At 44.0% G+C, this 25,051-nt stretch overlaps 2 protein-coding genes and 3 long non-coding RNA genes across 7 annotated transcripts; 2 read left to right on the forward strand and 3 right to left on the reverse strand.

The window, feature by feature from the left end:
• Nucleotides 1-451: 451 nt before the first annotated feature.
• LOC112184696 lies at nt 452-958 on the forward strand. Its single transcript, XM_024322936.1, has one exon. The coding sequence runs from the start codon at nt 452-454 to the stop codon at nt 956-958; it is 507 nt and encodes a 168-aa protein (XP_024178704.1).
• Nucleotides 959-2,701: 1,743 nt separating this feature from the next.
• Nucleotides 2,702-4,033, forward strand: LOC121051812. Its single transcript, XM_040515194.1, has 2 exons — nt 2,702-2,787; nt 2,974-4,033. The coding sequence occupies exon 2, from the start codon at nt 3,036-3,038 to the stop codon at nt 3,834-3,836; it is 801 nt and encodes a 266-aa protein (XP_040371128.1). The 5' UTR covers nt 2,702-2,787; nt 2,974-3,035; the 3' UTR covers nt 3,837-4,033.
• Nucleotides 4,034-5,244: 1,211 nt separating this feature from the next.
• LOC121051613 lies at nt 5,245-6,408 on the reverse strand. The gene is made up of 3 exons (XR_005806250.1): nt 6,276-6,408; nt 5,792-5,885; nt 5,245-5,376 (listed from the first exon to the last, which is right to left on the reverse strand). It is a non-coding gene; the product is annotated as an uncharacterized LOC121051613 (long non-coding RNA).
• A 13,914-nt stretch (nt 6,409-20,322) lies between these two features.
• LOC112184697 lies at nt 20,323-22,846 on the reverse strand. 3 transcript variants are annotated; one of them, XR_005806749.1, is made up of 4 exons: nt 22,667-22,846; nt 21,151-21,228; nt 20,682-20,742; nt 20,323-20,352 (listed from the first exon to the last, which is right to left on the reverse strand). It is a non-coding gene; the product is annotated as an uncharacterized LOC112184697 (long non-coding RNA). The 3 variants fall into 3 exon arrangements; XR_005806747.1 differs by lacking the exon at nt 20,323-20,352 and adding an exon at nt 22,395-22,430 and having other exon boundaries at nt 20,616-20,742; XR_005806746.1 differs by lacking the exon at nt 20,323-20,352 and having other exon boundaries at nt 20,616-20,742.
• Nucleotides 22,847-23,154: 308 nt separating this feature from the next.
• On the reverse strand, nt 23,155-24,744 carry LOC121051737. Its single transcript, XR_005806750.1, has 4 exons — nt 24,620-24,744; nt 24,305-24,365; nt 24,107-24,187; nt 23,155-23,495 (listed from the first exon to the last, which is right to left on the reverse strand). It is a non-coding gene; the product is annotated as an uncharacterized LOC121051737 (long non-coding RNA).
• Between the last annotated feature and the right edge of the window lie 307 nt (nt 24,745-25,051).

The following is a 25,051-nucleotide window of genomic DNA, read 5'->3' on the forward strand; positions in this document are numbered from 1 at the left end:
TAGTAAAAGATAATTAAATACTAGTTTTATTGAAAATAATTAAAACTTGATGTCATATGTAAATAAAGAAAGCCATAATCAAATTAGTAGATGAGTTCAAAGATTTCAACAGCTTATCAAATCTAATATTATTCATTCTAATGTATAGTAAAAAAAAAATTATTATAATGTTGATAATATTAAAAACCGAAATACTGAATTTAGTAGATATGATTAAAGACTGAAAATTTTAGTTGGTAATTGGTAGCTCCATTTTTAAATCGAAAGCTTTAATTTTAAAATTAATAAAGGCTTGTAACTGATTCGAACCGACCGAGTGACAGCTTTACCAATAAGAATTTAAAGTTCAATTTATAATATGTGAGGAAAAAAAAAAGGAAAAAAAAAAGGCTCATAAGAAAGGCGAGCCGGTGTTCAGTGCTATTTTCTGTAATTTCACAAGGTCATTAGCATGGGATTCGACCCTTCATCTGCCACATTCATGAAAGCACTGTACGTGATATCAGTGACGGACACATTGAAATGGGAACAGAAGATGGAATTTTATAGCAAGTGGGGTTGGACTGAAGATGATGTGTTGTTGGCATTTAGAAGGAGTCCCTTGTTTATGTCCTTCAGTGAGAAGATTATATCCAGTAAAATGGATTTTTATGTGAATACAATGGGTTGCCAGCCCTCAGATGTGGTTGGATGTCCAGATGTTCTAACTTACAGTTTGGAGAAGCGAATCATACCTAGGTGTTCAGTTATCAGACTTCTCCAGTTAGAGGGCTTAATCGCAAAGGAAGATGTATCTATACTTACCATTCTGCAGAAAAGTGAGAAGTGGTTCTTGGAAAGGTTTGTGATCAAATATCAAGAGCAAGTACCTGAATTGCTGACATCTTACAAGGAAAAAATCAGTCTTGCAAAGTTTGGCTTAGGATTAGATGAAAGAGGTGGAGTGAAACAAGTCTAGGACAAAGCTTGTTATTCTGCATTCTAATTGATGATTCTGAGGATGAAGTTCTACTACAAATCTCACTGTGCTTTGAACATTACAATTGCATTTCTTTTAGTATGTTCTGTCTTGCAAAGAGAGAGTTTTAAATGGCCGGCTATGCAGAAAATGATGTTCTTTTCTGTGTATGACTTGACCAAGTATGCTATATCCTCAAACCGCTTAGTTCTGAGAGTTGAATTCTTATGATAGAGAGAGAGGTGTTCAACTCTGATAGGATTGCTCCTGAACTGCTTCTTGACAGGCATCTTCATATTACATGTTTAACACTCTCTCTAAGTTTTTGAACGCTACTATGTACGTGAACACTTCGAATCCAAAGCCATGTAGCTTAGATTTCTTTTCCTTTGAAGAAACTGTATGTCAGTCATTTGTATCTGCTGCACTCCTGTAATAGGGTCAGTAACTCGGGACATTACTGGTTCACTGGTTCACTCTGATAAATATGAAATTGCAGTTTCAATGCGGATGCGGGTATTGAGTCTTGACCAACATGAAAATGGATAAGTAATTCAAGATTTGGAGAACTTTGTGCTACATTTACATCTGGAGTGTTTGGTAAGTAGTATATGTTGTAGGTTGGGAAGGGTTTAGCCATGGATGTAAACAAATCTCTCAATCACCCTTCCTTGGGGTTGGTCCATTCAACATGGTTTACTCAGTGTTCGGCCTTGGTATTTGTTCATTTCAGGTGAAGCTTCTTTAGCTCAAACACAGGTTCCAACTTCTACCAGTTCAAATTAGGTCTCAAGAGCGTAAAGTTCAGGGTTTACATGTACGAGACCAGAGAAAAAAGATGACTTTGAGATGTGGAATTGGTTGCATATTTTGTCATCCAACATTGATTGCAATTCATTAGGATTTACACAGACTAAGAACTTCACGATCTTGGTTTACTTAAAAGATCAAGAATTAAAGTATTAAAGTTTGCAAATTAATTGAAATTTAGATGTTTGAATCATTGCAGACTATGCATAACTATTTAGATGTTGGCTGAATACTATGGGGATGAAGTCCAATTTATGATCAAAATGTATTCCTTAAGGCTTCGTTTGTTTCAAGGAATTTAAGCTTCGTAAATGGAAAATGTTTACTTTTCTGTGTTTGGTGAGTGTAAGGTTAGAAAAAAGATTCATCTTGCAAGGGAAAATAGGAAGGAAAATGAATCCTTCCATCTCCTAAGGACCATTTTCATTTCTCATTTTCTAGCATAATTACACTTTTTTTTAACATTTATTACACTATTTGTATGGCTAAAATAATTATATAAAAAAATAAGTATCAGTTTTCTTCAATTATACGATTAATATAATTATTGATTTAATTTTTTTAGTATTACCAAACACATTAGTTGGAATCTTAATTTCTTTTCCCGATAGAAAGACAAAGAAACAACTTTCTTAATAAACTCATTCCGTGAACCAAACGAGCTAGAAGCATTTCTAACAATTTTTCAATGTATCTGACTTGTTGGATTATTCCTTAACGTTATAAGGCTTCAACAACATGTTACAAATCTTTTTATTGCATACCATTAAGCAATTGAGATGTTTAAAATATCAAATTAGTGTTTACATACCATACCGTGATCTATGAAAAGTGATACAAAAGAATAACATTGAAAAGAATTAAAATATTTAGAAGTGATCCCGTATAAATACGACTTGTAGTATTCTTCAATCTTCAGCTCCAGAAAAGAAGAGCAAAACCCTAAATCCCAAATAGACGGAGGAACTGGAGCACTAAATTGTCGGCTTCAATTTCAGCAGAGAAAGCATTCGAATTGGGTGAGTCCCATTCTGATCCAGTTATGTTTGGTTTTTGCTGTAAAAGATTTCAATTACTAGTTCCAAGCTGTAGGATTGCCGTTGATTATTCAGTCACCCATCTTCAAAAGGCACCACCTTTTACAAGATTATATTCATCAAAACCATTATTAGGGGTCCAAGATGATAAAGCTCGCTCTTTTACAGTTTCATACCTTATAAACTCATTTGGGTTCTCCCCACAAGTGGCTCTCTCTGCATCCAACAAGATGAAGGTACGCTTCGACACCCCAGAAAAACCCGACTCTGTTATTAAGCTTTTTAAAGACTATGGACTCAGTGATGCCCACATCTCTGACATTGTTAAGAAATGCCCAGTTTTGCTTGTATCCAATGCTGAAAAGACCCTTTGGCCAAAACTCCAGTTTTTCACTTCCATTGGCCTTTCGGGCAATGACCTTGCCCGGATCTTCCGTGTCAACGCAAATATCTTGACATTGAGCTTAGAGAGAAGTATTAGACCTTGTTATGATATTATGAAAACTCTAGAAATACCTGAGCATAAGGTCCCTTATTTCATTAGCAACTATTATATGTTTAACCCCAAAGTATTGAGCAATGTACCTCACAACACTTTGATTCTGAGAGCGCATCAGGTGCAAGAAGCGTCATTTCCTCTGTGGGTGTGTTCTCATTTGCTTGCACTGTCATTTGACTCTGAGAAGGTTAAGACAAATGTCGAGAAGGTCATCAGCATGGGATTTGACCCTTCGTCTACTACATTCATGAAAGCTTTGTATGTGGTATCGGTGACCAATGCAGCAAAGTGGAAACACAAGATGGAATTTTATGAGAAGTGGGGTTGGACTGAAGATGATGTGTTGTTGGCATTTAGAAAGAATCCCATGTTTATGAGCTTCAGTGTGAAGAATATTTCAGCTAAAATGGATTTTCTTTTGAATAAAATGGGTTGCCAGCCTGCAGATCTGGCTGCACGTCCAGATATTCTGACTTATAGTTTGGAGAAGCGAATCATACGTAGGTGTTCAGTCATCAGATTTCTCCAGTGAAAGGGCTTAATTGTCAAGGAAGATTTATATATAATTAGCATTGTGCACAAAAACGAGAAGTGGTTCTTGGAAAGGTTTGTGATCAAATATGAAGAACAAGCACCTGAATTGCAGAGCATCTTACAGGGGAAAATGGGTCTAGCCGAATTTGGTTTAGGATTCGACGAAAGTGGTTGAGTCACTCGAGTGTAACAATTGTAGGACGAAGCTTGTTGATTTATCCTGCATTCTAGTTTGATGATTCAGAGGATTAAGTTCTCGTACAAATGTCAACTCTTGTTCTGTGTCAAGTTTTACAGTATCATCCTTTGCTTGACCAAATTTGCTGTCCTTAAACCACTTAGTTCTGAGAGATGAAGTCTTGGAGACAGGGAGAGGTGTAGGACTCCAATTGGATTGCTGTACAAGTTTATTTTTGCAGGTTGAACTCAGTCAAACTGCCTAAACTCCGAGGCTTAAGGAAAGTCTCTATCAACAGATGGATTTTAGAGTCTATTCGAAAAAATGGATGGTTATTGAACTGATTCATCAGCAGAGGACACTTCAAATTTCATTAATACTAGGCAATTCCTCCCGCGCGATGCCGCGGGTATGTTTGCTTACTAATGATGAACACTTGGACGCTCATGTCAAGTCGAGGTACTGGTCGATTCAATCTTTGAATTAACAGGCATATAATTTCAATTACAAACTCAGACCCAAAGCCGTTCTTTTCTCCTTTGCTCAATCACTGGTCTGCTTCAAATTGAAGAAAAATCAATTCTCATGAGAAAAAAACAAATTTGAACACATAAAAGAGCAGTTAGCACCATAAAGTCAGAAACATTCTCACTAATCCAAAACAAAACAAAAAACAAAAAAACCAAAAAACAAAAAAACAAAAAAAAGAGAAAAAAGGGAGAATGATAGGTGGTTCAAAGCAAGTATTGTGCCATAAATGAACCAAACTTACATAGCCCTCTAAAGAGGCCTCAATTTCAGGATCTTACCTTTGGCTCTTCATATTTCGGGCTGTTTTCACTTTCTTCATTATGCTTTTTAAAATCTCTAACTTGCTGTTGTCCTTGTGCTTCTATTCAATCTCTAGGTCTATTCAATTCTCTATTTCTTAATCGTTCTTTATTCTGTTAATTATGTTCAAAGTAATAACTCATTTCTAAATTGGTCATCAAACAAAGGAAGGAGTATTTGGCAGGCCATTTATGCCCATAGCCCAATTCTAATCATCGAACATGCATGTCCGTAAAGAGAAGGATGCTGAAATTTGCTGTACTTGTTGCTATATATACCAATGAAAATAATCATTGCAATGCCTATATAACTTTATGACAACCCAGCTGCTAAAATGGAATGCCTCCTTTACAAATCAGACTGTTGGGAACAGATAAGTAGTTTTGAAATCAAATCTTTACCTAATCGAACCTAAAAAGCTAGGTCTCTGAAAAATCAAACATTGTTGATGGCAAAAATTTACCAGCGGAGGAATCCTTGCGCTTTCTATCAAATAGTAATCCACTGGATCCAATCAAAAGGTAGCTAACTGCAACAAAACCATACCAAACAGAAATTAGACAAAAGAAAAACATAACCTAGCTTTAACATGAAAGGGGCTTATCTATCTTATATTGCAAATCTTGATTTCAAGCTACCAAATATTTTAGATTGCAGAATTGCAACTGAGCAATAAATTACAAAACTTAAACTATATTTCTTAAACTATGCAATCATATAAGGAGTTCTAACAAATCTTTCTACAATTCCCATGAAACAATTAAAAATGAAATACAAACCCAAGTTTCATAATCGATAAAAATGTAAGCTTGGCTCGGATTTTGCAAAGCTGCGTCATTGGAATACTTTGTGTAGGTGAGTTGGAACAAATTAGTGAAGTCACTGGGATATTACTTATGTTAATCTATTTCACATGTAGCAGTACCATCAGTAAACTTACTAACCGAAGAAATAAACACTTGCTATGATTGGGTTCCCTTTACCCTGCTAAAATAATATTCTCTTCAAGGTCCCCAAAGAACATAAAGTTAGCGTCACCTGAAAGATGCAAAGAAAAAGATCAGCAACGAAGCTAGAGCATAGAAAAGAAGTAGGGTAATCATTTACATAAAACTTATGATAAAAGGGATTAAAAGCTATTATACTACGTAACATAGTCATCCAACTTGTTTTCAGAAACTGAGACTGGCACAGAGAAACCCAAAGATGAAAAAGCTTTGCTAATCAACATAAAAAAGACAACAAAGCAATCAAAACTTGACCAATTACCCAAATCAATGTTAATGTCTTGGCTAAACATATCAAACTAAAACTGAAAGTAGCAAAGGCAGAGAGATAGCCATAGAATCAAACCCAAAAACCATCAAATTCCATGAAAAGAAACAGAATCTAAAATTTACTTCTCTACCAATACAATGTCTGATTTACCTCAATGATGTCACGCCGAGAATTTAAAACAATCATCATCGCAGAAGACAGAAATAATCGTACAGGCTTATGGTAGAAGTGGAAAAGTAAAAGACCTAGAAACTCCTTCCGCTTGTGGAAGACTTGATCGGCGCACTTCTCTCTCTCTACGTCGGGCAATCTGAAAGTAAAATCCAATTACAAAAATCCAAAGCAATTCCAAAAGATTTGAAAGGAAAGCAATTCGAAAATCCAAAACCACAAAAACCATGCAGCCAAGCATCAAACCACAAAACCCAGAAGAAAAACACAACTTAAAACACATAAAAGCAAGGTATTTCAGATCAATACCCAATTACGGAATTACCCAGATTCCTCTTCTTCTTCTTGTCTCCCTCTTCTCCTTCTCTCTCCGATCAGTCTCGCGATGTGAATTACCCTATTCTTCTTCTGTGCATGTCTCTCGCAGAAGACCTCTCACAACCCTTTTCTTCTTTCTGTAATCTCGCAGAAGACCTCTTCCTCTCGTTAAAGACCCAGAAGACATCTATCCCGGTCTCTCTTATCACCTTCAAAATATTGAATGGCAGCTTCGTAATAAAGAAACAAAAAGGGGCAAAAGAGTAAATCAATACGGACGTTACTGTTCATGGGGAGATAGCGCTTTAGTAAATGAGACTATCTAATTTCATTAAAAAAAAATTATCAAGCTCAAACTCAAAACAATGCGTTACAATTCCTTTCTTCTGTATTTATATCATTCTAAACAAATTACAATATGTAATATTGTCATGATTAGAATGCAAAAATCTGAACCAAAGAGCACCTCCAAACACATGATTACTGAATTAACAACTATCTTAATTAATCTATATAACCAGCAATAATAAATACCAATGTAAATACAAAAATCCTATATCAACAGGCACATACCTGAATAAGAGCAAGAGACTGGGATAATGGCAAACGATGCACAGAGGAACAGCAGCAGATAAACAATGTGTACACTTTTTTGCATACAATCTAGAAAATCCAAACAAAACAGCAATAAAATTTTAAAATTAATTACAAAGCTACCAAACGCAAACACAAAGCTGCTCGAACCAGAAGCAAAAGCCCAAAAAAATAAATAAATAAATTGACACACCAAAATCTGGCACCTAGTATGAAAAGAAAAATGTGCTATTTTCAGAGTTTTACTTATTCTTAAGAGCTAAATGAATTAGTTTTAGGTAGCGTCCTTAGAATTGTGCTCTGATCAGCAAAGTTTGTTTCTGATGATATGTAAAGAATATCATTGATTAGTTCTTTGAGTTCCAACTACAGAAAAAACACAACAAATCTAACTTAAGCGGGGTTGTTAGCTTGGTAAGAAAAAAAAGCGTTTATTTGCTTGCTAATGATGAATACTCTGACACTCATGTCATGTCTAGGTACTGATTGATTCAATCTCTGAATTAACAGGCAAATAATTTCAATCACAAACCCAGACCCAAAGCCGTTGCAGCAGATCACCAAAGATGAAAAAGCTTTGCTAATCAACATCAAAAAGACAACAAAGCAATCAAAACTTGACCAATTACCCAAACAAATCAATGTCAATGTCTTGGGTGAACATATCAAATTAAAACTGAAAGTAGCAAAGGCAAAGTGTACATACATGTACATTTGCAAGCATAATTAGCTATAATGAGCCACGCTCATTGTACCGCCAAAGGTACTAATTCCAACTAAAGGAATGACATGCAGACGCACCGCCAGGAGGGCTACAACCTCAGCGTTGGACCATCCCCAGATCGCCGGCGACGCGCCGCCACGCGCCACGCCAAGATAGCGTCAGAAGCTTCTGAAACTGAGAACTGAAGCATATCAGTCCCACATCGAAAACAAAGACAAGATCAGTCTCTTCCTCACCTATAAAAGGTTCTCTCCTCTCTCCTCATTAATTACGCATTCAATACTTACCTACTGTTACTTTGTCAACATAAATACATCGACTAACTTAGGCATCGGAGAGTTGAAGACCGCCCAACGCGGTCTCCCTCTGACGCCCATTGTATTTTACTTGACAGGTAACGGGAACTACAATAACAACGCAAGTATCGATCCGCCCACCGGATCAGCGTTAACTAAGGTCCAGCTACCGCTAGACTTTTAGACATTAACATTGGCGCCGTCTGTGGGAACCTTTGAACAAAAGGTCATCCCGCTACAATCACCATGACTAACGATAGCGGGGGAAACGCTGAGGAGCAGGCAGGGTTCCCCGCCATTCCCCAACCCTCCGACCCCGCGATCGGCGTTAACCGCGCACTATTCACAACCCCAGCCAACCCCGGCGGCGAGGCAAATCTAGGCAGCAGCCACCCGTCAGGCAGGGATCTCGTCACCATGTACGAGATAGCACTGGCGGATCTTCATAAGGCAAACAGGGAGCGTGAGGAGGAGCGCAAAGAGAAGGCTGAGGCCCAGGCACAAATGGCTGCGCTCATGGCACGTTTCGAGGAACTAAAAAACACTTTGGCTGCCACCAACCGCCCGGCGCAAAGCGAGCAGTCACGCAGCACCAGGCGTAGTCGACCCAGCACCGACACGATGGCGCCAGGGCCGGTCTTACAAATGCATGTACCGCTTAGCCCACCAGGGTTGTCAGGAATGGGGCCGCCACCCATACCCCAACTAGTGTTAGAGCAGGTGGCGGAATCACTTCCGCACGACAACCGCTTGAATGCCAGGGCAATGACTGAGGGTGATCCGCCCATACCTAGGCGAAGGCCAACTCGGCAGGCCAGTCAGGCCGATTCCGCAGGTGATGCAACCGCCCAGCTATTGGATAGGATGCACCAACTGGAGCAGAGGTTGATCAGGGCGGAAACAGGCGTCCCGGAGTCAGCTCGGAACCCGCTATTCACTTCCAGACCCGGCCCCTTTTCCGCCGCGATCCTGCAGGCTGTTAGACCGGCATATGCAAAAACCCCAAAGATGCCACCTTACGGCGGAATGACCGATCCCTTTGTCCACATGGACACCTTCAAGAAGGTCACCAACAACAAGGGGTTCGACGACGCCACCTTATGCCATCTATTCAGTGAAACGTTGGACGGCGAAGCAATGAACTGGTTTTTCGAATGTCCGCCAGGGTCTGTCGGCTCATTCCATGCACTGTCGCACGCTTTCCTCTCCCGCTTCATCTTACTGTCCGCCGGACATCACAATACAAGTCAACTTTTCGGCGTTAAACAGGGGGAGGACGAATCACTGAAGGCCTTTGTCACCAGGTGGCGGGCGGCAGCATCTCAATGCCGCGACCTAGACAAGACTATGGCATCGGCGGCCTTCAGGAAGGGACTCCTCAAGGGACCGTTCCTCTATCACCTCAATTACAACCATCCCAATGTAACGTACGACCACGTCATGAGCGAGGCGGTCATTCACGCCCAGGCGGAATTCATTACATATGGAGAGACCCCACCACCAGCAACGGCAGCAAAGTCAGCACAACCATCTACCAGTCATCAGGAAACCGCTGACAAGCCCCCCTCAGCACCGCCAACTGATAAGAAAAGGGAATGGCAGCAGGGCCACCACCAAACCAAGCGGCAGAAGGGGCAGCATTATTACAGGGGAAACCGCCCAGCTCATGGGGATAACCACAGCAAGCAGGCGGAATCCTCGCAGCGGTACGCAGTTTTCACGGTCCTAACGGCCTCATACGAAGATATCTACAATCAGTGCAAGGATCAGATCCCACCGCCACCCCCTCCAAAGTACCCAAAAACAGGCAAACCCAGGAACACTGGCAAGTGGTGCAAATACCACGCGGACAGCGGCCACAATACAAACAGCTGCAATGCTCTCAAAACGGCCATTGAGACTTTGTACCGTGACGGCAGGTTGGAGCAGTTCAAGGTGCGCCAACCACCACCAGTGATTGCCAACGTCGAGACCTTGGGCCGCATCAACACCATCGATGGCGCTGCTCCAATCACCAGCATGTCTCACAGGGCAAGAAAGCGCTATGAACGCGCCAACCACCCGAAGGAAGTTTGCAACATCCGCTACGAAAGATCCGCCAAACTACCAAGATCAGGATGGGAGCCTATTACCTTTTCAGAGGAGGAGGAGTGCGGAGTACATTTACCCCATGACGACCCATTCTTGGTCGATGCCATTCTTGGCAAATTCTCTGTGGGAAGAATCTTGGTGGATAGCGGGTCCGCTGTCAACGTCATCTTCAGCGGGTGCTACGACCATCTCAAGCGGAACGGGAAACTACTCCAAGATCACGAGCCACTGCTCAGCTTCTCCGGTGACATCACGCAACCCCTAGGGTCGGATTACATGCGACTAGTTATTGGCACTAGTCCCTGTATGGCGGAGGTGCACACGGAGTTCATCATAGTCGACTGTTTCAGTTCGTACAACGCCATCATTGGTCGACCAGCGCTTAATAAGCTCAAGTGCATCATTGCCGGATACATGCTTCTCATGAAGTTCCCCACACCCAACGGCACAGGCTGCGTAAGGGGAAGCCAGCAGCTGGCACGAGAATGCTATTCAACAACTGTAGCGCGTTCAACGCGCCGCCATGAAATCCTGACAGTGGGTAATGACCCACCACCACCGAATATCTTTGAGGATCCTAGAGATGAAGAGAAGAAATATGTAATGAAGGAGCCGGTCAACCCGGACACATCGCTGAAGGTCATCTGCATCTCAGACGAGCATCCTGAGAGGACAGTCCGCATAGGCGCCCAATTAAACCCAGAAGTAGAGGCAGAGCTCACTCAGTTCCTACGTGACAACGCCACCGTCTTCGCATGGTCCTATGCGGACATGCCTGGCATCTCCACTGAAATAATCACTCATAAGTTGACCATCAAACCTTCCTTTTATCCCATCAAGCAGAAGCGCAGGGCTTTTGATGAGGAAAAATACCGGGCAATAGGACAGGAGGTCGCCAAACTACGGGACATTGGATTCATCCGCCAGGTCATCTACCCTCAGTGGATCTCAAATCTGGTAATGGTAAAAAAGCCCAGCGGCAAGTGGCGGATGTGCGTCGACTTCAAAAATCTAAACAAGGCATGCCCAAAGGATAGTTTCCCGCTACCTCGAATCGATCAGCTGGTCGATGCAACCGCCGGACACGAACTCCTCAGCATGATGGACGCCTTCTCCGGGTACAATCAGATCAAGATGCACCCCAGTGACCAAGAATGCACCACCTTCACCACCGACAAAGGCCTCTACTGCTACAATGTCATGCCTTTTGGTCTGAAGAACGCCGGTGCAACTTATCAGCGGTTGATGAACGCCATGTTCGCTGAGCACCTGGGAAAAATTATCGAGGTCTATGTGGATGACATGCTAGTTAAGAGCATAAAGGCCAGTGGACATGTGGCAAACCTCAGGATCATAGTAACCATCCTCCTGGCCTATGGTATGCACCTCAACCCAGAAAAATGTTTCTTTGCAGTCACCGCTAGCAAATTTCTGGGTTACATCGTCAGCGAGCGAGGTATCGAGGCCAACCCGGACAAGGTACAGGCCATCCTTAACCTGGCGGACCCGAAGTATAAGGTAGACGTCCAGTGTCTCCAAGGCAAGTTAACCGCCCTCTCTCGATTCATCTCTCGACTTACTGACAAGTGCGCCCCATTCTTCAAACTCCTCAAAACAACTCACAAGAAGGTCATCGACTGGAACCCAGAGTGCCAGGCGGCGTTCCAGAGCCTAAAAGAATATCTGGCGGCGGTCCCTCTCCTTTCTGTCCCTGTGCAAGGAGAGACATTATTCATATACTTGGCGGTCTCGGCAACGGCAATAAGTTGCGCCATTGTTCGGCGGGAAGGCCAGGAGGAACTCCCAGTATTCTACGCCGGCAGAGGCATGAACGGAGCAGAAACAAGATATTCACCGTTGGAACAGCTGGCCCTCGCACTTATCGTTGCCGCCAGACGCCTCAGGCAATATTTCCAGGCTCACACGATCCATGTGTTAACCAATCAACCGCTGAGGCAGGTAATGCAGAACCCTGAACACTCAGGACACCTCAGTAAATGGGCAATTGAACTCAGCGAATTTGACATAGAATACAAGCCAAGAACCGCCATGAAGGGCCAGGCAGTAGCGGACTTCATCGCTGAACTTACTGAGCGTCAGCCGGAACCCGTTACTCAAACAATGCCCGGAACAGAAATAGTAACCAATGCAGAGGCAACTCCCCCACGGTCAGATTGGGACCTACATGTGGACGGCTCCGCCTGTGCCAAGGCCAGCGGCGCCGGAGTCATCTTAACCGGACCCGGGGGACTGAACGCAGAGTACGCATTGAAATTCAACTTCAAAGCTTCAAACAATATGGTGGAGTACGAGGCGCTCATCGCCGGCCTACTCCTCGCCATTGACTCAGGAGCTGACAGCGTCAACATATTCAGCAACTCCCAACTAGTCGTCAACCAGGTCAACGACAGCTTCCAAGCCAAGGACCAGCAGTTAGCAGCGTATTTGGGGTACGTCAAAACATTGCTAAAAAAGTTCAAATTCCATACAATCACACAGATCCCCCGGGAAAAGAACGCCAAGGCTGATTCACTGGCCAGACTGGCAACCGCCCAACCACATCAGAGTCCAGCAGACACAAGGGTGGAATGCCTGGACAAGCCAAGTATCACAAAGACCCTGGCAGAAATCTTCAACGTTCAGATCAACCCCAGCTGGATGGACGAGATCATCACATATAAGCGCACCGGAACGTTGCCAGAAGATAAGGTCTAGGCAAGACAGCTCCAGCGAAGAGCAACCCGCTACAACATCCAGCACGGCAAACTCTACCGCCAGGGATTCACCCATCCTAACCTCCGCTGTCTAACCCCAGAGGAGGGAAGGGTTGTCCTCACTGAAATCCATGGCGGGGAATACGGAAACCACGCGGGCGCCAGATCCCTAACCAACCGCACAATGCGACAAGGCTACTTCTGGCCCACACTTGGCGATGACGCCCGGCGGATTTCGAGGTCTTGCCACAAATGCCAACAGTTTGCAGATCTCCAACACGCACCAGCGGAACCACTGTCAATCATCGTGGGCCCATGGATTCATTCCACGTGGGGCCTTGACCTGATGGGAAAGTTCCAGACTGCCAAAGGTCAATTCAAATACATTATTGTTGCCATTGATTACAACAGCAAGTGGATAGAGGCGGAGCCGCTGACGGCAATAACTACCGCCAAGGTAATTCACTTCCTTTGGAAAAATATCTATTGCCGCTACGGTGTCCCACACACAATCATCACAGACAACGGCACACAGTTCAACAATGACGAGCTCATCTCCTTCACCACCAACCTAGGCACCAAGTTGAGATTTGCATCTGTCGCCCACCCCCAGACCAACGGTCAGGTCGAAGCGGCAAACAAGATAATAAAAAAGTTACTAAAAAAGAAGCTCGACGACGCCAAAGGTTTATGGGCGGAAAGACTCCCAGAGGTCCTGTGGGCCATCCGAACAACTCCAACCTCCGCCACCGGAGAAACTCCGTTTTGTATGATGTTCGGCAAGAGGCTGTCTTACCCATTGAAGTTACTTAACCTACCGCTAGAGTCGAAGGCTACTGCCCAGAGACCAACGGCGCCGGCGTCAACTTGAGCAGGGACCTCCTAGAAGAGAAAAGACTCAAGGCCCATTTACACAATCTACAAAACAAGCAACGGGTATCACGATTTTACAACGCCAGAGTCAGGGCCCGGAACCTCCAACTGGGGGACTCGATTATGAAGGAAGTCATTCCGCCACCGACAAAACTCCGCCCAACTTGGGAGGGCCCGTACAAAATTGTGGAAGTCGTTAGCCCAGGCACCTTCTACCTAATGAACAAGGACGGCGTCATTTCGGCCCGCCCTTGGAATACTGAACACCTTCGGTATTATTACAAATAGTCAGACCGCTACCCCTGCGCATCTTGACTTAGCTAAATTTTTGTTCCAATATTTAGCTAAGGGAAGCTACCCAACGGGTACTACCCCACTTTTGTACGCTGATCAGTCAGCCATCAATGAAACGAGGAATTATTCAAACCATTGTTACCAAGTCTAGCACTAAGGGCAACTGGCAACGCCAGCAATCGTCGGCGGACCCCGTCCGCTACGTAGTGCACTTGGGCCAATCTTAATTCCTTTAATGTTCCATTGATCGACAAAAGAAAAATATAACTCAAAAATGCTACACACACACCATGGCAAACCAAGTCAGAAATTTACTTTATTCCACAAAATTTTTACAAACTAGTCTGCCTCAGCGGCTACAAAAAAAAAAAAAAAACTTTGGCGGTCTCAGATAGGTTCAGCGGTTGGCTTCGGCCTCTGCTGCTTCAACGGCTGGCGGCGCGACCGATCGGCTCGCTTGATCGGACCCTCGGGCTGTCGGACTAGGGGTCTCTATGGTGCCGTCGGCCCGGGTGTGTGCCTCCAGAAAACCGGCACGTGACACCTCCGACGGGGTCTGCTGGGGAGTTTGCTGTGACCCTTCCGTCGGGTGTGGGCCACTTTCTCCGCTGCCCGAATGGGCACCTACAGCGGGAGCGGCCACTTCTGTCTCCACCGGGACACTTTCGAGCGGCGGCACGTCAGGCTGTGACGCCTTTGCAAAGTCAATGGCACCCTTCCGCTTCAACATATCTATATTGGCCCGGGCCCCAGACTTCGCCGCTTCGGTCAGCGTCTTCTTAAACTCCGCCGACTGCTTGAATGCTTCAACAGCAGCGGCCGCAGCGGTGCTCCCCTCAGCTCTCAGACGGGTAACCTCACCCCCCAGCCGCTTCAGTTCGGCCATCCTATCGGCGGACTCCCGCTGCACTATAATGAGCTTCTTGTCTTTGGCGGCTATCCGCTCCTACAGCAGCCCGATCTCCTGCTCCAACTTGGAGACGTGTTCATTCCTCTCCAGATCCCGCCGAATGGCCGCATTAAGCTTGCCGCGGGCGTCCGCATAATCACATTCCGGCTTGACCAGTCCCCGCTCGAGCTCCGCCAGCCTCTCCTTGGCCTCCGCCAGCTCCCTCTGGAGACCTCCGATTTCTCCCTTGAGCTCTTCCTCAACCCGGGGCTGCTTTGACGCCGCCACGAACATATCGTGTAACCCCGCCGATATTTGACCAAACGCCGAGCTGAAGGGCGATTGGTCAATTGCCGTCGGGCGCGATATGCCCGCCAGACCCCCGAACCCCAGCCGCTCACACAGATGGAAGAGGAACTCCCGCTCCCCTTCTGTCATGAATGGCGCATACTCGGCGAAGGAGTCCAGATCGCTGACGGCGGGCGCCTCTCCCTCCACCGTCGCAGTTTTGGCAGGAGCTTGGCGGGCCTTCTTCTGTCGGCGGGCCCCAACCACCTCCACCTCTTCTCCCTCTTCCTCGTCAGGAGACTCAGCCGTCCGGCGCTTTTTCTCCAGCGCCCTCTGGCCCCCAGCGGCGGCCCTCGTCGCCCTTACCGGCGGTTCCTCCCTCGTCACAATGACTTCGCCCGCCGGCTGAACCACCTTCTGAGGACCACGCCTCTGGGCAGGCATCCGCTCCTTCTGAGGCCCGGCCGCAGCACTTCCCCTCTGATCCCCTCCGGCCGTCTGTGTCCCCGCCTGCACCACAGACAGACCATCTGCACCAAGGTGAGACTGGTGCGGCATCGCCATCACCACCGGAACCTCGGACTGGCTCAACGCCAACGTCTCCGGGTTCACCAGAGTCTGCTGGGCCGCCAGCCCCTCGGCGTACATGGCCTCCAAAAAATTTTCTATCTCCGCCCGATCCATCGCTTTCTCAAATGCGTCGCGACTTGATTTGTTGCCCGGCGGAGTTTCTAAAAAAAAAAAAAAAAAAAAAAAGAGGGAAGACAGCCATCAGTCAGACACAATTCGGTAGTATAAAACGAAATGACAGGGTAGACTCCTCACCAATGGAGTGTGTTAGTCGCAGGTCGACCAATAACTCCCAACCAGTCAGCAGGCGGAAATCAAGCAAGTTTCGGTTCCGCCAGCAACCTCTGATCCTCGCCACGCGGCACTCTTCTTCGCGAGTCAGCGTATACCGAAGTCCCGCTGCACAAAGAAAAACACATCGTTAGTAAGAATACAAGTTCAAGCACGCAAGCACGCCAAACATTTTCAGCGGACACCGGACACCAACCTCGAATAGGTTGGAACTCAGACTTAATCCTAAATGACGGCCCTTCTTCGTTCGACCTAGCGTGGTACTCCCAACCGTCTATAGCAACGCAGAAGGTCCCCCGCCAATAGGACATGGAGTCCCTCAGATTCTCGATCAGCTTGGGCGCTCCCTGCCGGCGACTCAAGTTCACTTGCCCTTGGCAGCCTCGGCGCTTCACGTACACCAACTCGTAGAAGTGAAGCACTTCCGCTACGGTAGGCCCCTCACACCCGGATAACCGCCAAAGGGAGTTCACGGCGAGCAACAGACGCCACATGTTGGGGCAAATCTGACCCAACGCAAGGCCAAATTCGCACACCAGGATCTGGAGGTTGGGCACCAGCGGGAATGTCACCCCTTGGCGGAATATCGCCTCGTGAACGGCAGCAGATCCCGGCGGGAGAATAGACGCCTTCTCATCCGCTGTCGGCGGACGCAGCTTCACCGACCCCGGCAAACGGAACGTCTGTTTCAGCCGGTTAACCGCAGCGGCCGTCATCTGCCCACCTGCCTCGTCAACGGCAGTGCCATCTGACAGGACCCACGCCGATTCCGCATGCTGCCCCGCTACATCTTCTTCCCCAGCGGAGCCGCTAGCAGCACTATTACTCGCCAGACGCTCGTCGCGCCTGGCTTTGGCGGCAGCGGCCTCGCCCGCCTTAGAACTCTCCGGACGCGAACCCCGACCCATAACTACTTCCCAGGGGATGGTCTGTAGCGGCTCGACGTCTAGCGCTTCTGGCAGTGAGGTTCCTGCAGGGGCAGACGGACGCAACGAATCAATAAAAATCCCATCCGCCGCGCTGAGCGACACGTCAGACCCGGAATCCTCACTGCTCGAAATCTCTATAACGCTAGCCATCCCAAAACCCTAAAACCCACATCAGTTAGCACAAACATAGATCTAGCCTATTCTCGCATCAGATATAGCCAAAATAATCAAGAACAAAACCCAGAAAACTCCAAAGTATAAACAAACGCACTCAACCCAGACTCGCCTATCCAAATCCTAAACCACTAAACGCATTGGCCAACCATCATTCAACCCCCACAAAAAACCCCATCTCACACCTCAGAACACACCCAGAAAAGCAAACACAACAAAACCCAGAGACTAGCAGAAGACAGAGATCCGAATACCAACCTCAGTGGTGCAATCTCCGGCACGGTGGTGCACAGTTACGACAGACGTCTCTCTGGGAGTGGTATACCCAAACTTCGGTAGGCTCCTTCTCCGGTTTCGGACAAACGGTGGCTAAGCTTTCAAAATTTTCACAAAGTGTCGAATCCCCCAGAGTTTCCCCCCTTTTATATCGGCCCCAACGCGTCCTCAATCGTCCGCTCCAAACCGACATCACTTGGTAGCCGTACACATGTCGTACGTCTCCACTCACTCTCCGGATTGCCCGAGGCGTCATCTCGGTTACGAAACCCACAGTTACTGTCATTAAAGGCTAGAAGACGGACAGGCTTAGCAGACAAACCTACGCACGCTAACCCGCTATAGGCTCGACACGTATTAACCACCGAAGGGGCAACTTCGGAAACCCCGCCAGCGGAACTTCTCCCTTGTCATTTTCCAAGAGACGAAGTCTCCGCTGAGCAAACCCCGCCAGCGAAACTTCTCCCTTGTCATTTTCCAAGAGACGAAGTCTCCGCTGAGCAAACCCCGCCAGCGGAACTTCTCCCTTATCATTTTCCAAGAGACGAAGTCTCCGGTGAGCAAACCCTGCCAGCGGAACTTCTCCCTTGTCATTTTCCAAGTGACGAAGTCTCCGCTGAGCAAACCCCGCCAGCGGAACTTCTCCCTTGTCATTTTCCAAGAGACGAAGTCTCCGCTGAGCAAACCCCGCCAGCGGAACTTCTCCCTTGTCATTTTCCAAGAGACGAAGTCTCCGCTGAGCAAACCCCGCCAGCGGAACTTCTCCCTTGTCATTTTCCAAGTGACGAAGTCTCCGCTGAGCAAACCCCGCCAGCGGAACTTCTCCCTTGTCATTTTCCAAGGAACGAAGTCTCCGCCAGCGAAATCCCGCCAGCAGGACTTCCCCCTTGCTACCCTGCAGGCGGGGTGTCTTTCGCTACACATCGCTGGCGGAACCTTTCTTTTCATCTTGCAAAAATACCGCCAGGCACGTCTATCGGACGCTGTTTCCTGCTGCATCCAGCGGGGGGATGTCCGCCAAAGGAAAATCCCGAGGCTACGCCTCTGACAACGACCGCCACGCGGCGTTACCGTCAGACCGTCCCTACGGGACACGGGGACTAGTCAAACAGTCTACGACGGCCCTGATCAGGCACGTTGACCCCCGTCATTTGGGTGCTAAACATTGGGCTCGCTACCCAACACCCTCTGCTCCGTGCAGCTCCCCCTCATCAAACAAATTACCGACCATCCGGAGGTCTATCTTCGCCGGGGAGTGGGGGACTCCCTGGGGGGCCCAGCAGGGGCCCACCCGAAAGGGTATAAAGCGTTTGATCAGTAAAACCAACTGTTGACAACGCACTGACGCTAATTATGCTCTTGCAAGTCTAGCGGAAGAAAACGCTTCAAACCGCCGAACAACTCCCCAACCAAGATTGCCCTCCTTGACTGGGGACTTGGGGGACTTGTACATACATGTACATTTGCAAGCATAATTAGCTATAATGAGCCACGCTCATTCTACCGCCAAAGGTACTAATTCCAACTAAAGGAATGACATGCAGACGCACCGCCAGGAGGGCTACAACCTCAGCGTTGGACCATCCCCAGATCGCCGGCGACGCGCCGCCACGCGCCACGCCAAGATAGCGTCAGAAGCTTCTGAAACTGAGAACTGAAGCATATCAGTCCCACATCGAAAACAAAGACAAGATCAGTCTCTTCCTCACCTATAAAAGGTTCTCTCCTCTCTCCTCATTAATTACGCATTCAATACTTACCTACTGTTACTTTGTCAACATAAATACATCGACTAACTTAGGCATCGGAGAGTTGAAGACCGCCCAACGCGGTCTCCCTCTGACGCCCATTGTATTTTACTTGACAGGTAACGGGAACTACAATAACAACGCAAGTATCGATCCGCCCACCGGATCAGCGTTAACTAAGGTCCAGCTACCGCTAGACTTTTAGACATTAACACAAAGCAAAGGTAGAGAGACAGCCACAGAATTAAACCCAAAAACCATCAAATTCCATGAAAAGAAACAAAATCTAAAATTTACTTCTCTATCAATAGTATACAATGTCTGATTTACTTCAATCACCCAGAATTTAAACCAATCATCATCGAAGAAGATAGAAATAATCGTACAGGCTTCTGGTAGAAGTGGAAAAGTAAAAGACCTAGAAACTCCTTCCGCTTGTGGAAGACCTGATCGGCGCACTTCTCTTTCTCTCCACGTCGGGCAATCTGAAAGTAAAATCCAATTACAAAAATCCAAAGCAATTCCAAAAGATTTGAAAGGAAAGCAATTCGAAAACCCAAAACCACAAAAACCATGCAACCAAGCATCAAACCACAAAACCCAGAAGAAAAACACAAATTAAAACACATAAAAGCAAGGTACTTCAGATCAATACCCAATTACCCAGATTCCTCTTCTTCTTCTAATTGTCTCCCTCTTCTCCTTCTCCCTCCAATCAGTCTCGCGATGTGAATTTCCCTATTTTCTTTCTGTGCATGTCTCTCGCAGAAGACCCCTCTCACATCACTTTTCTTCTCTCTATAATCTCGCAGAAGACATCCCTTTTCTTCCTCTCGTTAAAGACCCAGGGTCTCTCTTATCACCGTCAACATGTTGAATGGCAGTGTCGTAATTAAGAAACAAAAAGGGGCAAAAGAGTAAATCAATATGGCTTGTACTGTTCACGGGGAGATAGTATAGGTAACTAGAAAACCCAGCCGCGCGATGCTGCGGCACAAAAAAGTTGCATTGTTCTTTTAATGGTCATTCTAGTTTTTGATTGGAATATATAGGATTAAGAGTTTATGTATTTCGGATTAAGAGTATTAAGAAAAACTAAGCTCAACACACAACAAGTATAGTTCTTGTAGCTCTATGTAAAAGTAAAAGTTGAATGAACATTAACTTTGAATGAAATAAAAATAAAAAAAAGGGTAAAATTTGCAGTTACATGAACCTAAGTAAACTATTAGGCTTAGTAATAAACTAAATCATAAGGATTGAAATGAAAATGAAAATATTAAAGAGGATCGTGACTCAATTCAATGAGTACTTACCAATGCTGGTGAGTTGAGCAAAGCAAAGAACTTCTTTGTCAAGCCTCCCTTGAATATCTTTCTGTACAAAAAGAATGATGGAACCCATTAGCTTATTCTTGACGTATTAGCCTATTGCCTGCAATCAGGATTCTGCTTAAGTTTTACCATTGAATTTCTATTATTCGACATGAAGAATGGTAATAAACTCTGTTCTGAGACTCATTCTCTCTTCACCAAAAACAAAATAGGGGAAAAAACAAACCACAAAACAAAAAAACGACAGAGAAAAAGAAAGGTTTTGAAAGAAACCGACCTCAAGAATCAGCTGCCCAAAAACTGGAAAAGACACAAAATGAACTAACAATCTAAACCATAGCAATCATCATAACAAAAAAAAAAACAGGTTCGCAAAGCTTGAACATTGAATCTTAAACAGCTCTCTAGCAACATAAGAAAGAAGTGATCATCAATAGGGAAAGAGAATTACCTTGCTTCTAAGGGTCTGGGGGAAAAATATCAAACTTTCTAGATTCCTAGTGGCTTCATGAAGCAAGTTATCAACAACCTAAGAGAAAAGCAACACATTAGAGCTTGTAAAAAGCACAGCGACAGATTTTACTTGAGATAAAAAAAACACACAAAAACCATCAAGAGATAGCCACAGTAATACACTCAACTCAGAAAGGAACAAAAAATGCAGTACAAACAAACAGGTAATAAACAAAACCAATCATATTCTACAGAAAGTAAACCGGAAATCGGGGAAGTTGAAAAATGAATACAGCATCTAAGGCTTTAAACTCCTACTAAAGCTGAGTTTACTTATTATGAAATGAGCAATCTATTTCACAGTAAGAGTACACATAATGAAATGAGCAATCTATTTCATAACTTGTTTTTAACCGAACTAAGTCTAATTTGTATGTTTGTGTTTCATAGTAAATAATCATAGATTCTACAAATTTTGATCTCCAATCATAATAAGGAAGGCTAGGTTAAAAACAGATGAGCATGGTAGGCTTGAAATAATTTATGCAGCTGTACAGTGTGCAAGTAAATCAACAAAACAATCTCAAACTAAACATTACTGCAAACTGTCCTTTCATACATGACCTCTCTTTCTCTACATTAAGCTTATTTTGTTCAGTTTGTATGAATAGTATTGGAATTTCCAGGATTGAGAAGAGAAATTTCCAGGATTAATAGAGAACCTCAAATCCAAATCCAAATTGGCTGGAGACATCTTATATTGATCAAGTGATCAAGTTATCACAACCTCAAATCCGAATTGGTTGCACAAAATTCCAAACCGGAAAATCAATCAGAGCATTTGAAGACGTGAAAAAAATAATTTACCAATTAAACCAAAAAATTGATATAAAAAAATTAGGAATGGAAAACCAATTACCCAGATAAGTTTTCAGCTTCCTCAAATCAAAATCCAAACACCGAGATTTGTCATATTATGTCTGGAGACGAAGAGGAGAGTTAATAAGTAATAACATACTAAAGATGATTAAAGAAGAAAGAAGGAAACGGCAAAAACCAATCACAAAACAGCAATTATGCCCCCTCACAGGCTCACAACACTAACATCACTAAAAACATCCCCTTCAAAACATGATAAATACTTGAGACTGACAAAATCACTTGTACCCACCACCCAATATTTCCCCTTCTTCTCGAAATCAAAACCCAAAATTCTTAAACAATAAAAAATCACAAATCTACCTTGTAATTTTTTCAATCAACCGTCCAGAATCCAAACTGCAGGACAAACAAAACACCCAAAACATCAAAACCCATATCATCAATCAAAAGCCAAAGTTTTGAAATCACTCAAAATCAGAGCCTCACCTTGAACCTTTTCGAATCGATCACTCAAATCCCAAACTCGAGCACAAACAATACCGCTAAAACATCAAAACCCATATCAATTCAAAGGCAACCACAACCAAAAACCCAATGAAAACCCAAAAAAATAGAAATCAATAAAACAATACCTTTAGTCTGTGTGCCTCTTCGATTAGAAATTTGGGGCTGTAGTCAAAACCCAGATCCCTCTCCCACTTCTTTCTCTGTGTGCCTCTCCGATCAGTCTCGGGATGAAGAGCAACTAACGCCGTGCTGAGATGATGAGATGAATTCTTTTCTTTCCTCAATTTCACCTCTCTCTCACTAATTCTCTGGATCGTTCTTGAACTCTCTCAGGATTGTGCTACAGAAGACGTACAGCTGTCGAGGTAGAAAGCGAGAGATAGAAAATATCTAGAGCGCTTTTTAACTCAGACTGAATGACAGGGATGTAATTTAAGGGGAAAATGGAGGGCAAAGACGTCAGTTTACTGTTCACTCAAATGAACAGGCCTTATGAATAGGGCTTTCTGGCTTTCTGCTTTAGATGTATGTATAACTAGAAAATTCTCCCGCGCGATGCTGCAGGTTTATAAAACTGTACATAACCATATCCTCACTAAAGTTATAGACCTTATATTGCAACAAACAGGTTTGTGATGCTTCTTCCTGAACCTATGGCACTATAGAACGCATCATTTGAAACTAAAAATTGGAACACACATATTAAGAAAATTATGAGATAACTAAAAAATAAACTACAATCTAAACCATAGCAATCATCATTAAAAAAAAAAAATAAATAAATAAAAACAGGTTCTCAAAGCTTGAACATTGAATCTTAAACAGCTCTCTAGAAACATAAGAAAGAAGTGATCATTAATAGGGAAAGAGAATTACCTTGGTTCTAAGGGTCTGGGAGAAAAATATCAAACTTTCTAGATTCCTAGTGGCTTCATGAAGCAAGTTATCAGCAACCTAAGGGAAAAGAAATACATTAGAGCTTGTAAAAAGCACAGCGACAGATTTTACTTGATAAAAAAAACACACACACACAAAAACCATCAAGAGATAGCCACAGTAATACACTCAACTCAGAAAGGAACAAAAAATGAAATACAAACAAACAGGTAATAAACAAAACCAATCATATTCGACATAAACTAAACCAGAAATCGGGGAAGTTGAAAAATGAATACGGCATCTGAGGCTTTAAACTTCTACTAAAGCTGAGTTTACTTCTTATGAAATGAGCAATCTATTTCATAACTTGTTTTTAACCAAACTAAGTCCAATTTGTATGTTTGTGTTTCATAGTAAATAATCACTGATTCTGCAAATTTTGATCTCCAATCACAATACAGAAGGCTAGGTTAAAAATAGATGAGCATGGTAGGCTTGAAATAATTTATGCAGTTGTACATTGTGTGAGTAAATCAACAAAACAATCTCAAACTAAAAATTAGTGCAAACTGTCCCTTCATATATGACCTCTCTTTCTCTACATTAAGCTTATTTTGTTCAGTTTGTATGAATAGTATTGAAATTTCCAGGATTTAGAAGTGAAATTTCCAGGATTAATAGAGAACCTCAAATCCAAATCCGAATTGGCTGGAGACATCTTATATTGATCAAGTGATCAAGTTATCACAACCTCAAATCCGAATTGGCTGCACAAAATTCCAAACCGGAAAATCAATCAGAGCATTTGAAGACGTGAAAAAAATAATTTACCAATTAAACCAAAAAATTGATATAAAAAAAAATAGGAATGGAAAACCAATTACCCAGATAAGTTTTCAGCTTCCTCAAATCAAAATCCAAACACCGAGATTCGTCATATTATGTCTGGAGACAAAGAGGAGAGTTAATAACATACTAAAGATGATTAAAGAAAAAAGAAGGAAACGGCAAAAACCAATCACAAAACAGCAATTATGCCCCTCACAGGCTCACAGCACTAACATCAGTAAAACCATCCCCTTCAAAACATGATAAATACGTGAGACTGACAAAATCACTTGTACCCACCACCCAATATTTCCCCTTCATCTCGAAATCAAAACCCAAAATTCTCAAACAACAAAAAATCACAACTCTACCTTGTAATTTTTTCAATCAACCGTCCAGAATCGAAACTGCAGGACAAACAAAACACCCAAAACATCAAAACCCATATCAGTCAAAAGCCAAAGTATTGAAATCACCCAAAATCAGAGCCTCACCTTGAACCATTTTGAATCGATCACTCAAATCCCAAACTCGAGCACAAATAGTACCGCTAAAATATCAACACCCATATCAATTCAAAGGCAACCACAACCAAAAACCCAATGAAAACCCAAAAACATAGAAATCAATAAAAAGATATCGTCAGTCTGTGTGCCTCTTTGATTAGAAATTTGGGGCTGGAGTTAAAACCCAGATCCCTCTCCCACTTCTTTCCCTGTTACGTCCCGAACCAAGAATTTACGATTTACTTTCGTGTTGGACGGTAATTGTTCAATATTTTCAATTTTGAACCATTTTGGATA

Source organism: Rosa chinensis, chromosome 2 (assembly GCF_002994745.2).
Source record: "Rosa chinensis cultivar Old Blush chromosome 2, RchiOBHm-V2, whole genome shotgun sequence".
Lineage (NCBI taxonomy): Eukaryota > Viridiplantae > Streptophyta > Magnoliopsida > Rosales > Rosaceae > Rosa > Rosa chinensis.